At 51.0% G+C, this 20877-nt stretch overlaps 1 protein-coding gene across 1 annotated transcript; it reads right to left on the reverse strand.

Moving 5' to 3' along the window:
• Positions 1-5778: 5778 nt before the first annotated feature.
• C3H2orf72 (chromosome 3 C2orf72 homolog) lies at positions 5779-18296 on the reverse strand. The gene is made up of 3 exons (XM_053312410.1): positions 17367-18296; positions 14120-14236; positions 5779-6806 (listed from the first exon to the last, which is right to left on the reverse strand). The coding sequence occupies exons 1-3, from the start codon at positions 18124-18126 to the stop codon at positions 6715-6717; spliced, it is 969 nt and encodes a 322-aa protein (XP_053168385.1). The 5' UTR covers positions 18127-18296; the 3' UTR covers positions 5779-6714.
• Positions 18297-20877: the final 2581 nt, after the last annotated feature.

Raw genomic sequence — 20877 nt, forward strand, 5'->3', positions numbered from 1 at the left:
CACTCTGGCCTCTCTTCCTCCACCTCCCATCCCGCTCGCACCCTCCCCTTCCTGTCAGCCTCCTGCCCCAGTCCCTCCTTCCACCCCACTCCCTCTTGCCCTTCCTTTCCCCCTCCCCCTGCCTAATTCCCTTGCCCTTCCCCCTCTTGCCCTCCCCCTCCCCCTGACCCACTCCCTTTTGCCCCACTCCCTCTTGCCCTTCCTCCTCCCCCCTGCCCCACTCCCTCTTGCCCTCTCCCCTCCCCATGCCCCACTCCCTCTTGCCCCTCCCCCTCCCCCACTCGCTCTTGCCCTCCCCCTCCCCCCGACCCACTCCCTCCTGCCGTCCCCCACTCCCTCTTGCCCCTCCCCCGACCCACTCCCTATTGGCCCTCCCTCCTCCTCCCTGCCCCACTCCCTCTTGCCCTCCCCCACTCCCTATTGCCCTCCCCCCAGTCCCTCTTGCCCTCTCCCCTCCCCCTTGCCCTCCCCCCTCCCCCTTGCCCTCCCCCCTCCCCCTCTCCCCTGCCCAGAAGTCTTGCGCTCCCCCCCCCCACCCGGCAACTTTACTCACTGTTTTGAATGCGACGGAGAAAGGAGCTCGCAAGCAGAGCTCATTTCTCAGCCAAGCCTCTTCCCGGACTGTTGCATTGGGCGTAAAGGGCGCCCAGCGGCAGTCTGGGCAGTGTCTTTGCCGAGAGAGGAGCTCTTTTCGTGAGCTCCTTTTTCCTTGGTCATCAGGGTTGGTTCTTCTTTGGGTAAGGAGGTCTCGGGCAGCTGGGTGGGCGGTTGGCGGCGGCGGCTGCAGAGGCATTTTCCTGGGCCATGTTGGCCCTTGTTCATGTGGGGGGGAGCGGGGAAGGCGGGATCGGGCTCCTGGGAGGGTGGTTGGCGGCCTCTGCCGCGGTGGCATTTTCCTGGCCCATGTCGGCCCTTGTTCGGGGGGGGGGGGTGCGGGGATGTCGGGCTTTAGTGCGGGGATGTCGGGCCCCAAGGTTTCCCCCCCCCGGCCGGCTTTAGTGGCGACGCCAGGCCTCGGCGGCGGCTCCGCCACCACCTCGGCCGGCTTCCCCCGCAGCCTCTTTCCCCTCCACCTCTTTCCTATCTTCGCGGCGGCCGCTTCTGGCCCCGCCGTTTCCCTCGCCACCTCTTCCCGGTTTCTTCTGAGCGGCCGCTTCTGGCCGCCCAACATGGCCGCCGGGTGCTGGTGGTCGTGCCTCCCTCAGCGTGTTCTGGGCATGCGCTCCGTGCATGCCCAGAACCACCAAGGAAGGCACGGACGGACACCAAGCGTTTTATTAGAGAGGATACATCTCTGAGGGAAGGTAGGATGCCTCCTAGTCTTAAGGAGGCAGTTATTAGACCGCTTCTGAAGAAGCCTACCTTGGATCCCTCAGAGCTGAGTAACTACAGGCCTGTCTCCAACCTTTTGTGGCTGGGCAAGGTAATTGAGAGAGTGGTGGCCTCAGTCTTGGAAGAAACTGATTATCCAGACCCATTTCAAACTGGTTTTCGGATGGGCTATGGGGTGGAGACTGCCTTGGTCGGCCTGATGGATGATCTCCAACTGGGAATTGACAGAGGAAGTGTGACTCTGTGGGTCCTTTCGGATCTCTCGGCAGCTTTTGATACTATCGACCATAGTATCCTTCTGGAGCATCTGAGAGGGTTGGGAGTTGGAGGCACTGCTTTGCGGTGGTTCCGCTCCTACCTCTCGGGCAGGTTCCAGATGGTGTCCCTTGGAGACTTCTGTTCTTCACAATTTGAACTCTTGTATGGTGCGCCTCAGGGCTCCATATTGTCTCCGATGTTGTTTAACATCTACATGAAACCGCTGGGATTGATCATCAGGAGATTTGATGCAGGGTGCTATCAGTATATTTATGACAGCCAAATCTATTTCTCCATGTCAGCAGCATCGGGAGAGGGCATAACCTCCCTAAATGCCTGCCTGGAGTCGGTGATGGGCTAGATGAGGGATAACAAACTGAGACTGAATCCAGATAAGACCGAGGTACTCATTGTGCGGGGTCAGAACTCAGTTTTGATCTGCCTGTTCTGGATGGGGTCACACTTCACCAGAAGGAACAGGTACGCAGTCTAGGGGTGCGTCTGGATCCAAGCCTCTCCCTGGTCTCCCAGGTTGAGGCGGTGGCCAGAAGTGCCTTCTATAAGCTTCGGCTGATATGCCAGCTGCATCCCTTTCTTGAGATGAACTACCTCAAAATAGTGGTACATCTGCTGGTAACCTCCAGAATGGATTACTGCAATGCGTTCTATGTGGGGCTGCCCCTGTATGTGGTCTGGAAACTACAGTTGGTCCAGAATGTGGCAGCCAGGTTGCTCTCTGGGTCATCTTGGAGAGACCATATAACTCCTGTATTGAAGGAGCTAAGCTGGCTGCCGATATGTTTCTGGGCAAAATATAAGGTGTTGGTTATAACCTATAAAGCAGTAAATAGCTTGGGTCCTTCTTCTTCATCATGAAACTCACTGCCCACTGAGACCATCTGGAGAGGTCTGTCTGCATTTGCCACTGAGGGACGGGCCTTCTCCGTTGCTGCCCCGAGGCTTTGGAATGCGCTCCCTAGTGAAATAAGAGTTTCCCCATCTCTGACAGCTTTTTAAAAGTCTTTAAAGACACATTTGTTCATCCAGGCTTTTAATTAATATTGCTTTAATGTTTTTAACACTGTTTTAAAATATTGTTTTAAAATTTTAAATTGTTGTAATGTTTTCAACTATATGTTAAAAAGTAGGTAAGTAAATAAATAAAAGTTACTTCTTTCAGACAACCACACTGATGTTTCGTATCAGGTAGCCAGAGTTCATACAGCAACAATTAAGATCCATGGGATGTTAGAAAGTGTTCATTTAGGTTGTTTAGTTTTTAGTTTTCATCTTTGTTTATTTTGTTTTATGTAAATAGTGTATGTTATTTCATTCATACACACGTACACCTTATCTGTGCTAGTATTGATTCTTAAGGTTCTTTATATTATTTGGGTCTGGTCTCCACCCAGCTGCTAAACTCCACCTGGATTTACATGGATTTCACATGCTCTGCTCGGATTTTACTCTGGATCCGATCACATGGGAGGGCAAAGTATACAAATCGTTCAAATAAATAAATAAATAAATAAATAAGCAAATTAGTTGCTGCATAATTTGCATAAAATGCAGATTAGGCCACCCAGATTTGGGAAGCTGGAATATGGCAACCCTACCTTCCCTGCATAGTCAAGTGGTGCAGTGGGGAAATGCTTGACCAGCAGGTTGCCAGTTCGAATCCTCACTGGTACAATATCGGGCAGCAGCGATATAGGAAGATGCTGAAAGGCATAATCTCTTACTGCGCAGGAGGAGGCAATGGTACACCCCTCCTGTATGCTACCAAAAGAAAACCACAGGGCTCTGTGGGCTCCAGGAGTCAAAATCCACTTGACAGCACACTTTACCTTAAGAGCATAAGAACAGCCCTGCTGGATCAGGCCCAAGGCCCATCTAGTCCAGCATCCTGTCTCATTTAGCTTCTCCGCAACCTCCATATCCTCCTTAATAATCCCTTTCACTCCCTCATTGTCTAATGGTCCAACTGCCTTCCTGGCAGGTTTCCTGCTTCTGATGTTTTTAAAGAAGTTTTTGTTATTCCCCTTGATACTTTCAGCTAAAAGTTCCTCAAACTCTTTTTGCCAGAGAGGCAAGAGAAATGCAATGCCTTACATTTCTTTTGCCATAGTTTGTATTCCTTTCTGTTCTCTTCATTTGGACAGGGCTTCCAATTTCGGAAGGAAGTCTTCTTCCCTTTTATGGCTTTCCTGACGGTACCCGTTAGCCATGCTGGCATCCTCCTGGACTTAGTGGTACCTTTCCTCCTTTTGGGTATACAATCTAACTGGGCTTCTAGTATTGTGGTTTTGAGTAAACTCCATGCACTCTGGAGCGAAGTGACTCTCCTGATTTTCCATTTCAGCTTTCTTTTCACCATACTCCTCATTTTGGAGAAGTTTCCTCTTCTTCTGAAATTCAAAATGTCTGCGTTAGACTTCCTTGGTGATTCTCTCCCTGTATGTATACTGCATTTGATCACACGATGGTCACTGTTCCCTAAAGGGTCGATGACACTGACCTCACGTACCAGGTCCTGGGTGCCACTCAGAAATAAGTCCAAGGTTGCCTTCTCTCTGGTTGGTTCCAAGACCAACTGTTCTAGGGCACATTCAGCATATCTAGAAATTTGACCTCTTCGTCATTACCTGATTTTGAATTTACCCAATCTATGTGTAATTGAAGTCACCCATGATTACAGCCCTGCCTCTCCTTGATGCCTCCCTGATTGCCTGGTACGACTCCCAGTCACTGTCAGCATTTGCATCTGGAGGGCGATTGGACATCCCCAGTAGTACATTTCATTTCAGGCCATGTATTTTCACCTACAGGGTTTCTGTGGAGGACTCCTGTCCACCTGTGTTTTCTAGCTTGTTAGATTCTATGCCTTCTTTAACATACAGTGCTACTCCACCTCCAAGGCACCACCTCCCTGTCCTTTCTATAGAGTTTATATCCAGGGATAACAGTATCCCACCGGTTCACACTGTTCCACCATGTTTCTGTGATGCCCACTATGTCTATTCCTGCATTAGCTACCAAGCACTCCAGCTCGCCCATCTTGGCTCGGAGGCTTCTGGCATTGGCATACAAGCACCTATGCGCTGAATCTCTCACCTGGGGTATGCTATCTTTCTTTTGGCTCTTTGACCAGCTAGCGCAGCCTTCTGTCTGCTCTTTGTGTCTGAAAAGTATACAGCGTACTGTGCTTGATTGGCCAGCAAACTCGCCTGACCTGACCCCATAGAGAATCTATGGGGCATTGCCAAGAGAAGGATGAGAGACATGAGACCAAACAATGCAGAAGAGCTGAAGGCCGCTAATGAAGCATCCTGGTCTTCCATAATACCTCATCATTGCCACAGGCTGATAGCATCCATGCCACGCCGCATTGAGGCAGTAATTGCTGCAAAAGGGGCCCAAACCAAGTATTGAATACATATGCATGCTTATACTTTTCAGAGGTCCGATATTGTTCTATTCTACAATCCTTGTCTTCTTGGTTCCATGTAATATTCTAATTTTCTGGGATTGTGGATTTGGGGTTTTCATGAGCTGTACGCCATGATCATCACAATTATAACAAATTAAGGCTTGACTTATCTCGCTTTGCATGTAATGCGTCTGTCTCATATCAGTTTCACCTTTTAAATTGCATTACTGAAATTAATGGACTTTTGCACAATATTCTAATTTTCCGAGTTTCACCTGTATTTGTATTCCTTGCCTCTCTGGAGACAGTCCGCCTGAATGAAACTTCTAGGAAGGTTCTCCCAACAGGATGAGGTAGATGCATAATGAACTCTGAACTTTATTATTATAGAACATCTCTTTGTTTAAAAAAGCAAACCTAGAGAGAGCTAGGAATGATGTGGGTGATCCCTGCTAAATGAGCCAAGAAGCACCTTTAAAAAGTGGCAATTACCTTATAAGCAGGGAAAGATTTCAGCGAGGAGAGTAACTGGCCCTATCTACCCCCAGCACAGCTTTTTTCCAGTGGTTGTTGCCAGTGTTCCTTCTAAGGCGCCCGAATGTGCATGCGCTCACAAGTTTTTTGGTGTCCGCTCAGTTCGTTTTAGATCCTGCTCAGGTTGAATCAGGAAGGCCCCCTTCTGAATGCAGGTGCGCACACACTGCCTTGATATTGCCACCGAGAACAAATCTCATTCTGCACACAGATGAAAAAAATTAGGTTGTTGCTGGTGTCCAGCTTATGTTTCCTTTTAGACCGTCTTTATTATTTATCAATGCAAACCACTTTAAGAACTTGTTGAAAAGCAGTATATAAATATTTGGAGTAGTCCAACAACATCTGGGGACCCATGGTTGGGAGTCACTCTTTTAAGAAGATTGATTTCAGGTTTGAATGGTGTCAACAGAAGATGCAAATAATTTCTGGATTCTAAAAACATCTGTAGATAACAGCCAAGCCACACAGCCTGCTACATGTGGCCCTGTAAGATAGTCTCAGCAGCATCTCAATTTCGTCTTTCTTTAAAAAAATAAAGCAAACTTATAGTCCATAGGGACTGGAGAGCTAATATTTGAAAATATGACAGCAAATTCCATTCAAAGTGGAACATGGAGAGACAAACTTTTAAAAGCATTTACAAGACACCCCCTGCCACCATTTCCTCTGAAACATTCTAACCCATAGATATTTTCCCCCACAATTCACATTTGAAGACAGCTATACCAGAATTACCCCCCCCAAAAAAATTAAGTCAAACTTGGCGAGCATGTTGCTCTTACCAGCAATGCCCACGATTGCCCATGAAAAATGATATGCAACTTCAAAATGAACCTCAAGCACCAACATACATCAGCTGAAGTCCTCACTGATGAGAAGTTGCCCCATCTTTATTGGATGAGCTGCTTCTATGGCTCTTCATTAAAGCAAAGCCAAGGGAAGGTCTCTTCAGACCAGTCACACAGCTGCCCCCTTGATAGGTAAGGGTCTTTGGATCAAAAGAAGGCCGGAAGTTCCTTTAAAGAGCCAAGGGCAGGCTCCGAGGTGCCATCTCCAAAGGAGGGCCTGGGGAAAGCCCTGCTCTTGAACTTCTTCCTACAAGAGGAAATGGAGAGGAAGAATCTATCAGCCCAACAGAGGGGGTTCTGCCGGGAGTCCTAAGGGCCCGACCCTCCACAGCCTTCTTCACAATTCCCATTGGGTGCCATGTTGGTCAAAGGAATGCCTTCTTCTGGGTCTTGTAGGCCATCTATGTTGGGAAGAAAAAGAGCAATTTAGGGCATAAAGGTAAAGTGTGCCATCAAGTTGATTTTGACTCCTGGCACCCACAGAGACAAGTGGTTTTCTTTTGGTAGAATGCAGGAGGGGTTTGCCATTGCCTCCTCCCGCACAGTGTGAGACGATGCCTTTCAGCATCTTCCTATATCGCCGCTGCCCGATATAGGTGTTTCCCATAGTCTGGGAAACATACCAGCGGGGATTCGAACCGGCAACCTTCTGCTTGTTAGTCAAGCATTTCCCTGCTGCGCCACTTAAGGTGCATTAATTTAGGGCATATACATTACATATTTGATACCAGGTTCAGATTGGGTCTAATCACTATGGCTTCCAAAGGACATCAAGGCAGAGGGCATCAGGGATATGCTAAAATATGTCCTCGGCACTAGGAAAAGTGTGCCGTCAAGTCAGTGTCGACTCCTGACGCCCACAGAGCCCTGTGGTTTTATTTCGGTAAAATACAGGAGGGGGTTACCATTGCCTCCTCCCATGCAGTCTGAGATTATGCCTTTCAGCATCTTCCTATATCGCTGCTGCCCGATATAGTACCAGCTGTGATTCAAAACCAGCAATCTTCTGCTTGTTAGTCAACCATTTCCCCGCTATGCCAGTCCCAGAATTTTAGTGCTGGCATCTAGGACATCTAGCCTGTATGACCAGGCTAAGCAGCCCTGTACACATCAGTAAAGAAGAAAAAACAGTACAGAGGGAATGCCCAACAATGGTCTGCCTGCAGCTTCATCTCCCGAGCCTATTATTTTGGGGGTGAATGCCTCTCTGAGACCCAAGCACAAATGAAATTATCCAAAATGTATAGCCAATTATTCAGTCTTGGACTTGGGGCAGGAGAGAGAAGTGTTATGCACTGTGGGAAGTGTAGCAATAGCAATTACATTTATATACCGCTCTATAGCCGGAGCTCTCTAAGCGGTTTACAATGATTTTAGCATATTGCCCCCAACATTCTGGGTACTCATTTTACCGACCTCGGAAGGATGGAAGGCTGAGTCAACCTTGAGCCCCTGGTCAGGATCGAACTTGTAACCTTCTGGTTACAGGGCGGCAGTTTTACCACTGCACCACCAGGGGCTCAAGTGTAGACAACATTTATTGCTTTAAGACAGGGCTTCAGCCTGCTTAGCAGTTGTTACAGCCTAGGAATTGGTGGCGGGCGGTGGGGTGGGCGGTTTTGCTGGACAGCAAGTTAGTCTGCTACTAGATACAGGCTGATGACTTAAGACAGAGGCCTGCCTTGGATCAGTTCACTTTATCCCACATAATATTTCAACAGGAACATGTTGTTTTTAATACTTCACGAACCCTGCAGTCTCCTGCTATCTTATGTGCTCACCACACTATAAGGCCAATATGATTCCGGGCTCCATTAACAGGACCCCAGAAGCCCTGTTTGGTCGTTATGAGATCTGCAGGCGCTCTCCTTGCACGTAGCCTCCCTGAGGAGGACACTTCCACAAGCCCTGCTCCCAAGCGGAGGCACTCGGACCCCTCTCTACAGTTACAGCATTTCCCTGCAGAGTGGCTGTGGAGGAACAGCTGCCTATTCCTCCTAACTTCTGACCACTGCTACCACCAAGTGGACCTTTGGTATGGCTGGGTCCACAACCTTTATCAAAAATCACAAAAACTCAGTAGAGTAGAAAGGCTTATTGGCGTGGGGTGGAGACAAATCAACAAGCTTCTTCTCTTTATACAACAAACATGTTTACTTTTTAAAAATCAGTTCAATTAAAACATTACTTTGACAGCATACATGCATTTCAACAGTTACTAACAGAGCATTTCACAGAAAATAAGAGGCAAGAAAAACACGTCCACTACCTTGCTCTACATTGGTCCCTACACGGAGGAACTTTCTCTCCTCTCAGCATCTAGCCTGCTGGGCAGTCTCTTGCCCTGTTCACAGCACAGGTCTGGGGCTCAGTCCAGCCTGGTTCTTTTACGATCCCAGCTCTGGCTGCAGCCACAGCACTGAATCTTTCAGCCTGTGCTGGAAATTCTTCAGCTCTGGTTGACTGACTGTGCCTTCAGAGAGATTCTTTCTCTCTCTGCACACGGACTTTCTCCAGGACCTTCTCCAGGACTCTCTTGCTGCTCAGTCTTGACTTGCTGACTTCTGACTGCCTTCTCTTGACTTCTCTGGACGCCCCAGCATACACTGTCTCTGCCTGGTGCTTGTCCAAGACTTTTTCTCTCAAAGCTTCCAAGCTCAGCTGTGACTGACTTCCAGGACTCTTCCCTCTTCTTGGGGATACAATTACTGTGCCCCCAAAGCCCTTATCCACTTAACAAGGCAACAGCTTCCAAATAGTGAGACGTAATGGTTTTATTTATTCTGCACTAGCCAGTCCTCATCTGGAGAGCGGTGTCTAGTTCTGGGCACCATGCTTTATTAAGAATGTTGAGAAACTGGAACAGGTCCAGAGAAGGACAACGAAGATGGTCAGGGGAACAAACCAAGTATTTTGCAGGGAACAAAAATGTGAAGAAGCTAGGCATCCATAGCCTACAGACAACAGAGGGAGGACATGATAAATGCCGTCCTATCAAAGACTTCTCTAGTGCCCCAGAGGGCAGGACTAAATTTAATGCACTTAAGAGACAGAAGGACAGTTGCAATTGAGCATTAGGAGAACCAATTCCCTAAGAGGCTGGTGGGTTCTCCCTTGCTGGAAATCTTCAGGACAGCCATCTGTAGGGGGTGATCTGGCTCTGCATTTCCTGCATCAAGCAGAGGATTATATGACCTACCACGCAGTTTCACTCTCACGTTCTCTCTTTCTCTCACCCTCTTTTGCTGTCTATCTTGCCCCTTCCTCTGCTCAAAACGTTGGCAAAGAAAATTGATGTGCCACTCAATGCACAGCACTTTATAGATTTCCCAGCATCCATTTGGTGGAACACACTTTGCACAGCTCTGGTTCAGTCCTCCTAGCTTTGGCCAACATCAACTCCCGATGACTAGATTGGACCTCATCGTATCACAGCCCTTCTTCCAGCATGTGGCACACGTTACTGTAAATCCCAGATCCATTGGAACACTGAAATATTTCTAAAAACCTCAACCAGTTAGGTGGTGCTTGCTACTTCAAAGGTTGAGAAACACGGGCCTAAAACACAACACCCACTCCAGCTAGAATCCTCCATGAAGCTGCCTTAAACAGAGTCAGACCAAAGATCCATCTAGCCCTCTATTGTCTACACCAGGGATTCTCAACGTGTGGGTCCCCAGATGTAATTGGACTTCAACTCCCATAATTCCTACCAAAGGCCACTGGGGCTGGGGATTATGGGAGCTGAAGTCCAATCACATCTGGGGACCCACACGTTGAGAAACCCTGGTCTACACTGTCTGGCAGCAGCTCTCCAAGGGTTTAGACAGACCCTTTCCCAGCCCTACCTAGAGATGCTGCCAGGACCTGAACCCAGGACCTCCTGCCTGCAAAGCAGATGCTCTATCACTGAATTATGGCCTCTCATAACCCTGATGAAATAAAAGCAGATTATATAGAAGAAGCAAAAATTCTTCACATCAACAGCAGGAGATTACCAGGTAAGTTAGGCAGACACATTTCCCCCTGCCGAGCTTAAACAGGAGTACCAAGCGGGTTTCAAGACTCCCACGTCCATTGTTTATGTGATTTCCAAGACTATGATGAACATAGGAACATAGGAAACTGCCATATACTGAGTCAGACCATTGGTCTATCTAGCTCAGTATTGTCTTCACAGACTGGCAGCGGCTTCTCCAAGGTTGCAGGCAGGAGTCTCTCTCAGCCCAATCTTGGAGAAGCTGCCAGGGAGGGAACTTGGAACCTTCTGCTCTTCCCAGAGCGGCTCCATCCCCTGCTGAGGGGAATATCTTCCAGTGCTCACACTTCTAGTCTCCCTTTCATATGCAACCAGGGCAGACCCTGCTTAGCTATGGGGACAAGTCATGCTTGCTACCACAAGACCAGCTCTCCTCCCTTGACATCTGACCAGTGTCATCTCCAGCCTAGACATGTGCTTCCTTAAGCAGGCAAAAAGGTAGAAAGAGCCCCCCCCCAAAAAAGAGCTATTGCTTCCTGCTCTTCTTTAATGCTAAAGCCTCCCACTTTGGTAATGAGACTCCATGCACTGGAGTTGAGTAGCCACATCACTAGGGTAACAACACTTATTATCATTTACATGGGAAACAGCAGGAGGGAAAGGCAGAATGGCAAGATGAGAACACTTCCCAGAGAGCCAGGCCATGAATTAAAAAGGCATGACCGACCATGTGCTGCCTGTGGCTAACGAGAGCATAACAGAGGAACTGCAGCGCGCACACACATGGAGTGGAGTTACCCGGATCTGGGTGCAGCCTTGTTGGAGGGACGACCCATATGGCACTCTGGGGAAACCTGCCAGCTTGCAGGGACACCCACTTGCCACCATTCATACTCAGAGATGTCTTACATCTCCCCAAGAACAAAAGCATTTCCCTGTTGGACGAGACCAAAGATGCGCCTCGCCCAGCATCCTGTTCCCTACAGTGGCCAGTCAGGGACTCTTTGGGTAGAGAGTTGGCCTTGCAGTAGTGAGCACAAGTCTGCTAAGCAGGGCCTGGCCTGGCTTGCATTTAGATGGGCAACTACGTATAAACCCTGCCTACTGCAAGATCTTCCTCTTAGGGAATGGGGCCGTAGCACAGGGGAATGGCATCTGCTTTGCATGCAGAAGTCTCAGGTTCATCCCTGGCAGGATCTCTGCCATCCCTGGCCATAGGGCTGGGAGAGACCCTTGCCTATAACCTTGGAGAGCCACTGCCAGTCAGTGGATACAGTACAGAATTAGATGAACCAAGGGTCGGGCGTGGTATAAGGCAGCTTCCTATGGGAAATAATATGCATTTATTTCAGTTCCACATGCATGGGCTTAGTTACAGTAAGGCCGGATTCAGACGTAACAGCTAACCACAGTTAAAGGTGGCCGAGCTTTGGGCCGAGCTCCGTTAAGCCCAAATGTGCAAAACCATGGTTACGGGCCAGAAGCGACCTCTGGTTTGCCTCGCCAAACTCCAATCTGAACCTTCGGCTGAGGTCTGGCCGCCGAGGCGTTGCGTTCTACTGCTGATGCAGCCCTAACCGTGGTTCCGCGCTGGTTTTCAAACTGCAGCCACAGAGGTGTTGGCGAAGACCTGCCTGAGGACATGGATGCGCCAAGATTTCAGCTCTTCTCGCTGTCAGCCTCTTGGGGAAACCATTCCTGCCCCTCCTGCCAGCGATGCCTCTATGGAGTTGCCCGGCTACAGGGACGCCGCCACGCCCCATCCCAGATCTGTCAGCCTGTCAAGCTGCACAGTCACTCGGGGGCATCCCCGATGCCTACTCCGTCCCTTGTTCCTCCAACCTGGCAAGCAGGAGGACGGGTACTACGTGCTTGACTCCCCAAGAAGGAAGCGGCAATGGTGTGTGTTCACACACACAAACACTCCAGGTGCACACAAGCATGGCCCCCCATCACAGCGCCAGGAGGGAGGCAAATGGCTGGGGGTGGGGAGGGGGACCTGGGGTTGTGTATAAAAGGCAAGCCCATTGTCCCAGGGTGGCCAGAGAACAGGGGCTCCCCTCTCCCTGGAATCCCCGCTCTGGGAGATCTGCATCCAGCGCCATGTCGGAGCCAGCTCCTGGACTTTGTACGGGTTTAAAGGTCCGTGCCAGACCCTTGTGTATGCGGGATAGGCCCTGGCAAAGGGCCCCCTCATTGCAGGGACAGGCAGCATGAACAGGGCATCTCCTCTCCAGGCGGGGAGCACATATTGGGGGTGCGCTCCTGTGTGGGTTGGAGGGGCTGCCACAAGGAGGGATTCTGGAGCAGCCAAGTTCTGTCTTCTCAACAGAAAGTTTCCCTTCCCCATGGGGGAAAATGTGCAGTCCCTCAGCTTATTCATGAGCAGGGCTGGGCAGCTGGATTGGCAACACACCACCACCTTTTTACCTAGGCTTTTTAACTTGCCAACCACAATCACCAAGATTATGTGATTGCAAAGTGTCCCCATCTTCCATGGACAGCCCTCTCATGAGTGTGTCAGGTCACTGGGGCTCTAAATAGAGCAAGGTTGTTTGGCGGATGGCTGCCGTCAAGAGGGGGACCCCAGAGACAGCTTGGCCAGCCAGCTGCCGCTTTCCAGCATTCCTCTACCCCTCCCCTTCCTCAAGAACTCTCACGAGAACTGCCACGCATGGGATTAGTGACGGGTACATCTTAGAGAATTAGATAGATAGATAGATAGATAGATAGATAGATAGATAGATAGATAGATAGATAGATGTTACAAAGAATCAGTTCTCCTTTCTCAGGCCTTGTCAATTACCTTGTCAGTTTCATTACAAGAACTGGAAGTTCTCTTCATGGGGTATTCACTATTTGCAATGAAACTAGCCATTTCCTCACCATCCTACAATTTAGTTCCAACACTCACCATGTGAGCAGAGTATTTCAGGAATGGGGTGGGAAGGGGGGAAAGGCTACATAAGGTGAAGCTAAATCACTCAACAGTGCAGTCAGCTGTAAAAGCTACAGCCCTTAAAGCATGGCAGGTCTAAATCACTTTAACTTGAGTATTTTGGTAATGTGGGGCTGGCAAAGAAGTGCGAGCTTTCTAGGGCTTATGCTGGCAAGGGAAGAAGGATCAGTAAAGGCAGCAGCAGCAGCTGCAAACCTGGCCTCCAAGGGCTGCTTGGAACACGGAGTTTTGCAAGATTCTTCAGCGTCGCATTCCTCCAACCTGCATCCCTGTCATTAACTTCAGGTAGCCCCTGTTCTCACTGATCCTTGCATCCCCTTTAAAAAGCAGCAGAAAAAGAGAGGAGTGAAAAGGTCAAAGAGTTCAAAAGAGCAACTGCTCCATTCTAGACTTTGCCAACAGCACTTCCTACACAATTCAGAGCCAGCATGGCATGTTGAACCAAGACCAGGGAGACCAGAGTCCAAATCCCCATTCAGCCGTGAAACTCACTGGGCGATTCTGGGCCAGTTGCTTGTCTCTCATGCTGACCTACCTCACAGGGCTACTGTGAGGATAAACAACTACACACACTGCTGTGGGCTCCTTGTAGGAATTGCTGACAGAAGTGTAAACATAAATAAACTCCAGAAACAAGTGCTAGAAACTTGGGCGTCTCCGTTATAAGAGAGACAGTTAGGAACCCAGGTTCTGCACGCAAGTGATACATGTGCCCAAAGGACAGAAGAGGGAGTGACTGTCAGCAATAGATAACCGGAGTCATCAAGCAGCCTTACCTTCACCCAAGTCACTGGCCGTTTTGCCCTCATGTCCTTTCCTTCTCTGGCTCCTTCTGCCCCAGGGGAGACACTGCAGGAAGGCAGGGAGACACAGCCTCTTGGCTTCCACCCCATCTTTGAAACGACAGGAAAGAGAGAAACGGTCAGATGCCCACCGTGCTTCCAGCTGGCAGCAGAGCAGACGGGTTTAAAACCAAAACATTTAAAGCATCAGCAAGATCTGGTAGCAGTTCCTGAGTAAATCAGTCTTCTCCACTTGACAGAAGATAAAAACCCATTTTCCTTGACTGGTAGGTAGAGCCATAAATATTTATAATTTAGAGTACTGCTTGATCATACTTCTGCTATTGAGCTAAATACATCACTGAGGAGGATGATCGGGAGCCTTGAGCACTATGAGACAAGGCTATAGCACCTGGGGCTTTTAATTTGGAAAAGAGGAGACTACAGGGAGACATGATAAAGGTGCATGGAGTAGAGAGAGAGGACAGAGAGAATTCTTTCTCCCTTTCTCACAGTACTAGAACCAGCGGTCATCCCATGAAACTGAAGGCCAGAACATTTAGGACCAACAAAAGGAAGCACTTTTTCACACAGGGCACAATTAATCTATGGAATTCTCTGCCACGGGATGTGGGGATGGCCACTAGCTTGGATGGCTTTAAAAGGGGCTTGGACTAATTCACGGAGGACAGGCCGCGCAATGGCTACTAGTCTGGTGGTAGGGATGTGCATGGAACTGGGCGGGGGAGGCTCAAAGGCAGGGGGTGCTGCTTTAAGGGCGGGGGAGGGTGCACTTACCCCTCCCATCTCTTCCCCACCCCCCGGCGCTCCGTTTTTGGCAAAGTCCATGGGGCGGCAGCGTACCTCCCTGCTGCCCCATTGCCCCCGTTGACCAGAACTAACTAGAAGTATCTGATGCGCCTGCGCATGCTGGCACGCGCATGTTGGGCACAGGCAGGCTTGCATAGGGCACATGCGTGCGACGTGTGCGCGCCTCCAATACTTCCGGTTAGTTCCAGTAAACAGGGGCAATGGGGCAGCAGGGAGGTATGCTGCCACCCCATAGACTTTGCCAAAAATGGAGCGCTGGCAGGGGGAAAGTGGTGGGAGGGGTGAGTGCACCCCCACCTTCAAACCGGCAGAACCACTCGCCATTCGAACCAGTTCCATGCACATCCCAATCTGGTGGCGATAGGCCTCCTCCAGCCTATGAAAGGCAAAATGCTTGAGAGGCAAAATGCCAGATGCCTCTGGGAAGCCCACAGCCCTTAAGGCATGCCCACTCTCCCACCATCGCCCCCACCCCCCTCGAACTGGTATTCAAAGTATACTGCCTATGAACTTCTTTTTAAAAATCCATCCATTGATATCTACCCTTGCTGACAACAAGGATACTTGGCTCATGACAAAGTTGGACAAGTGGGTCCTTCTGCTCTATCAGACAGTTAACCAACATTATATGAACCAATGGGCTGATTTCCCAGCTTCATATATCGAGGACCCACAGAGGCATAATGGTTAGAATGGGACCACGGAGACCAGGGTTCAAATCCTCACCCACCTGGGACCAGTCACCATCTCCAAGCCTAACTTACCCCACAAGGTTGTTTTAAGGATAAAGAGTGGGAAGGAACCATATGTGCCACCCCAATCTCTTTAGAGGAAGGATGCGATAGAAATACAGGAATTGATAAAGACACACACCCACCTCTCTCTCTCTCTCTCTCTCACACACACACACACACACATATTTATTTTGCTTTCACCCTTCAGCCAAGAAAGCCTGGATTGACCCAAGGGTTCCCCTAAATAAGCCTGGAGGATTACTAACTTCCATCCAGGAGTATTAAAATAGCTGGCATTGCTGCTGCAGTCCGGCTGAACTATCCTGGCCAAGCCAGGCTGACTGGGAACTGTGTGCTGCCCGTGCTGCCCAGAAGTCAGTCTGATCTCTCCCTCATTTTCGAAACACTCTTCTGGTTACCTTTCCCCACAGTTCACCATTTCCAGGTACAAAACCTTGTGCTAAGTTTTAAAAGCAGGTAACTCAGATGGCTACCCCTTTTTCCCCCCTTGACCTGGCTCCTGTGCCTTTCAGACCAGCACTCATCCGAGCAAGTGAACCTTCTTCCACCATTAATTTCCTTGTTTGAAAAAAGAAGAGTTTAAATTTTTGGTATAAAAGCACAGGAAGGAGGCCAGGAAAAGGAGGTGGCAACCTCACAAGAACAGGGCCCTTGGGTTGTTTCCTGTGGTTGCCACTGCTGCTTAAACCATAGCGCTCTGATCCCAGCATCATAACTAACTGCAAACACTGGCCGACATGCCACACAGTGTCTCGCTGGCGGAAGCCAGGAATCTGCACAAACACGAGACAATCCCTTGGCTATGTCCTGTCCAGCCTGGACTGCTGATTGCTCTTGCTCAAGCACACAGGTCATGCCCCATAATAGCGCTGGCTTGTTCCTTGTGCTGTTGCACAAGTGAAAATGCCAGTTTGCAACGCACATGCCCAGTGTAGTGGAGGAGAGCTGGTCTCATGGTAGCAAACACCACTTGTCCCCTTTGCTAAGCAGGGCCGTGGTTGCATTTGAATGTGAGATTACATGTGTGAGCACACTGCAAGATAATTCCCCTTAGGGGATAATGGGGTCACTCTGGGAAGATTCCAGGTTCCCTCCCTGGTATCTCCAAGATAGGACTGAGAGAAATTCCTGCTTGCAACCTTAGAGAAGCTGCCCACTGCCAGTCTGTGTAGACAGTACTGAGCTAGACAGACCAATGGGCTGACTCCGTATATAGCAGCTTCCGATGTTCCTATGTAACATCCCTGCTGGGTCAGGCCCAAGGAGGCCCCTTTAGTTCAGCATCTGGTTTCACAGAGTGGCCCTCCAGATGCTGAAAAGGAAGCTTTTAAGACTTTGTCTACTGTGAATGCAAGAGACTTTAAAAAATAATATTTCTAACAAGATCCACAGTATCTTGGAAGATATGGAAATATATGGAATGTGAAGAGAACTGCCAGAAACTCGTAGAGACAGCCAGAATTATGTTAGGGCCCAAGGCCAAACAATCTGCAGGATCCCTTTGGAACTGCGCGACTCTCATGGGTCGATGCGCTGCATTCGGTTTCGGCCATCCCGTCGAAGCACTAATCTGCGGTACAGAACGCGGTGCGAATTAATCCGGATTAACCAGCAGCGCCCACGGACGGAGGTCGGAGTTCCCCGAATGCCCGCACCTGCTCGCAGCTTCAGGGCGGCTTTCAGCGCTCGGCAGGCGGCCGCCCTGACCTCGGCGACTCCTTGCGGCGTTCCTGGGGCGTAGACGGCCGTTTGTAGCGTGTCCTGGAGCCCGGGCCGCCGCCGCCGGTCCTGTCGGCGCCGCTCGGGGAAGACCTGGCGGAGCAGCGCCTCCAGCTGCAGGCGGGCCGCTTCTTCTTCTTCGCGCGCCGGCGGCGAGGAGGCGCCCTTGCAGCAGGCTACGCGCTCGGGTTCCGCCGCCGCCGCCGCCGCCGCCGCCTCCACCACCACGCCGACAAAGGCAGCGGGTGCCCCGGCGGCAGCAGCCACGCAGCGGCGGCGGGAGGGCAGCTGGCTGCGCACGTCGCGCAGGATCTCGCGCAAGCGGAGCCGCTCCCGCCGCCAGCGCGGCTGCCGCAGCGAGCTCGCCTGGAAGAGGATGAAAAGCAGCTGGCAGGAGAGCCGGCGGCGGCGGCGGCACCCCCAGCCCGGCAAGCCGCCCAGGCGCACCCGCACCCGCCGCCTCTCCACCTGGCTCTCCGCCGCCGCCGCCGCCGCCTTCCCCTGCGGCGGGGCGCCCTGGCAGCTGTTACTGCTGCTCCCCGCGGCGGCGGGCTCGGCGAAGAGGTCCCGGGCGAAGGTCTCCAGCAGGGCCCGCGGCGCCTCGCCCACCATCAGCAGCTGCTGCCGGCCCCCGACGCGCTCCACCAGGCCCTGGAACTCCTGCAGCAGCGCCGCCGCCGCCGCCGGCGGCTCCATGGCGAGGCCCCGGCTGGCACCGCGGGGCGCGCTTGGCCGGAGGAGCCTCTCTCTGGCTGGCTGGCCGCTGCCGCCTCCGCGCGGGCGCTTTTCTGGCCGGCCAGGGAGCCGCCCCCAACTGCAGGAGGAGGCTGGCCCGCCGCGGGACGCGGCGGCTCGCTCTCGGCGCTTCCGCTCACCTGTCCTGGAGCCCTTTGCCCCTTTCCTTCCTTCCTTCCTTCCCGCCTCGTCTGTCTGTGGCCCTGATTAGTTTAATGGCGCAAGCCGAGGCCAAGAACTCCAGCCCCGAGCCCGCGCGCCTCTCGGCGTCTGTGTGGCGCCCCGCACCGCGAGCACACGCTGTGGGAATGAAGGCGCGTGCCTGCTGCGTTCACGGCGACCTTCACGTGAAGAGCAAGCCTGAGTTCAGGTCCCTCAAATGCAGGGTGCGGGCGGAAAGTGAACTCCGGCAACAAAGCGCAAATAAGCGGGGGGGGGGGGCGTGCTGACAGCCGCAGTACATGTGGAAGAAGGGATGGAGTTTTTAGTGGACCACAGGTTGGACATGAGCCGGCAGAGGGATGGATGCACCTGAAAACGCTAATCCAAATTCAATATGCAAACCACCCTGAGATTTTATATGGGGCAGTATATCAATGCAATAGATACATAAATGCATTATTTATTATTTTATACCACCTGATATGTACATCTCTAAGCAGTGTAAAAACAGTTTAAAATTTCACAAAATAAAGTACAAATCTCATAAGAAACAAACAAAAAGATACAACAAATTAGTTTACAATTAATTTCCATTGAAAGCCTGAGAAAACAGATGTGTCTTCCTAAAAGCAATCAGAGATGGAGATGCTCTTATGTTGACAAGGAGCACATTCCAAAGTCCCGGGGCAGCCACAGAGAAGGCCTGGTCATGGGTCACCACCATAGGCGGGTGTCAGCCATCACCAGACCTCTTGGGGGTTCATGACAGAGAAGGCACTCTCTTAAGTACCCTGGGCCCAAGGCACTAAGGGCTTTATAGGTCATAACCAGCACTTTGTATTTCACTCGGAGGAAACCTATTGGCAGCCTGTGCGGTACAAATAAAGCCGTGTCCAGATCGCAAGAAGTCTAATACTTCCACTCTATTCTGCTCCGGTCTCCCCTCACTTGGGCTTCTATATCTAGTGCCAAGCACTGCATTTCACAGTGAACCGTAGCCCTCTTCAAATGTTCTCCACAACGGGGGTGGGGGGAGCATCCCGAGAGCATGCCCTTAAGTCAGGTAGCAGTGCTGGCATGCTGAGAAGCTTCACACCACTGCTCTCTCCGTGATTATGGTATTTGAAGAGGCAAACACCTTCAGCAGAAGGTTCCAAGTTCCCTCCCTGGCAGCATCTCCAAGAGAGGGCTGAGAGAGACTCCTGCCTGCAACCTTGGAGAAGCCGCTGCTAATCTGGGTAGACAATATTGAGCTAGAGGGACCCAGGGTCTGACTCGGTAGAAGGCAGCTTCCTCTGTTCCTAGTTCAGGGCAAATCCCATCTACTCATGGGGCTCCTTGCATAGGCTCAGCCTGGAAATACAATCATCTGTGCCCTACCTGGGCTTGCTTTTTGTTTGGTGATGCCAGTTTTTGGCCCAGGGAGATGTTTGGTTGATTCGGCATGGTGCTTCTGCAAGGGTTCGGCCACTGGCGTTGTGGGCTGAAACGGAGAGATCTGTTCTGCTGTGGGGAACCAGAGCGTTTTTGTGGGAAGTGGCTCAGGGATGGCGTGCCTGCTCTGCCTGCAGAAGGTCCCAGATCAGATCAGCCCCAGCCAGCCTACACGTCCATCGTCACCAGCCTGCCTTTAAGGATCTCGGAGAGCAGCAGGCCTTTCTGCCAGAACAATTGGAGAGTCACTGCAGGGCAGGGTACCCAGTGCTAAGCCAGATGGGTCACTGGCCCGACTCAGGATTCAGGTAGCTTTGCATGGTCGCATTTCATACCAGCAGCGCCCATAGTTCAGTGCTGCTAGAGTGTGCCTTTTGCATGCCATAGGTCCCTGATATCCTGACAAGATCTCAGCCAGCAGGGAAAGCTCTGTGCCTAGTCCCTGGGCAGCTACGAACTAGTTCAGGATAGGCAGCTTAATAAGAACACAGGAGGCTGCCTTATGCCGAGTCAGACCTGCGGTCCAGCTAGCTCAGTATTGTCTACACTGACTAGCAGCAGCTTCTCACGTTTTATTTTATTGGTCATGATTATGTTTATCCTCACCCCAAGCGTGTGAGGTAGGTGAGACTGAGAGAGAAGTCACTGGCCCAGCATCACCCAGGGAGTTTCATGGCTGGGGCGGTATTTGAAGTTGGGTCTTCCCACTTCAGGAAGGGTAGAAAATTGTTGTGCTTAAGGATCTGGAGCGGGGGCAGGAGGCATTGCACCCCCCCTCCCAATTGGTGTTTCCTCTAAGGCAGTTCTGCTCAACTTTGCCCCCCCATCTGCTTTTGGACTACAATTCCCATAACCCCCAGCCACAGTGGCCAATAGCCAGGGATTATGGGAGTTGTAGGCCGGCATCTGCAGGAGGGCCGAAGTTGAGCAGCCCTGCTGTAAGGCGTGCACACATGTACGTGCTCACAAGTTTTTAAAATCTCCACTCCATTAATTTTAAACCCCGCTCAGGTTAGGTCCCTCTCAGGAATCAGGAAGGCCCCACTCTGAATGCGCACGGTACACACACACTGCCTTGATTCTGCTGCCCAGAACAAAACTCATTCTGCACACAGA

This window comes from Hemicordylus capensis, chromosome 3 (genome assembly GCF_027244095.1).
Source record: "Hemicordylus capensis ecotype Gifberg chromosome 3, rHemCap1.1.pri, whole genome shotgun sequence".
Lineage (NCBI taxonomy): Eukaryota > Metazoa > Chordata > Lepidosauria > Squamata > Cordylidae > Hemicordylus > Hemicordylus capensis.

Excerpts from the sequence above, each read along its gene's own strand:
- C3H2orf72 (XM_053312410.1), bottom strand. The coding sequence starts at position 18,126 with ATGGAGCCGCCGGCGGCGGCGGCGGCGCTGCTGCAGGAGTTCCAGGGC. Across the intron at positions 14,237-17,366 it reads CGCCCTGAAGCTGCGAGCAG|ATGGGGTGGAAGCCAAGAGG; the intron begins GTGCGGGCATTC and ends GTCGTTTCAAAG. Across the intron at positions 6,807-14,119 it reads GGCCAGTGACTTGGGTGAAG|ATGGCCTACAAGACCCAGAA; the intron begins GTAAGGCTGCTT and ends TTCCCAACATAG.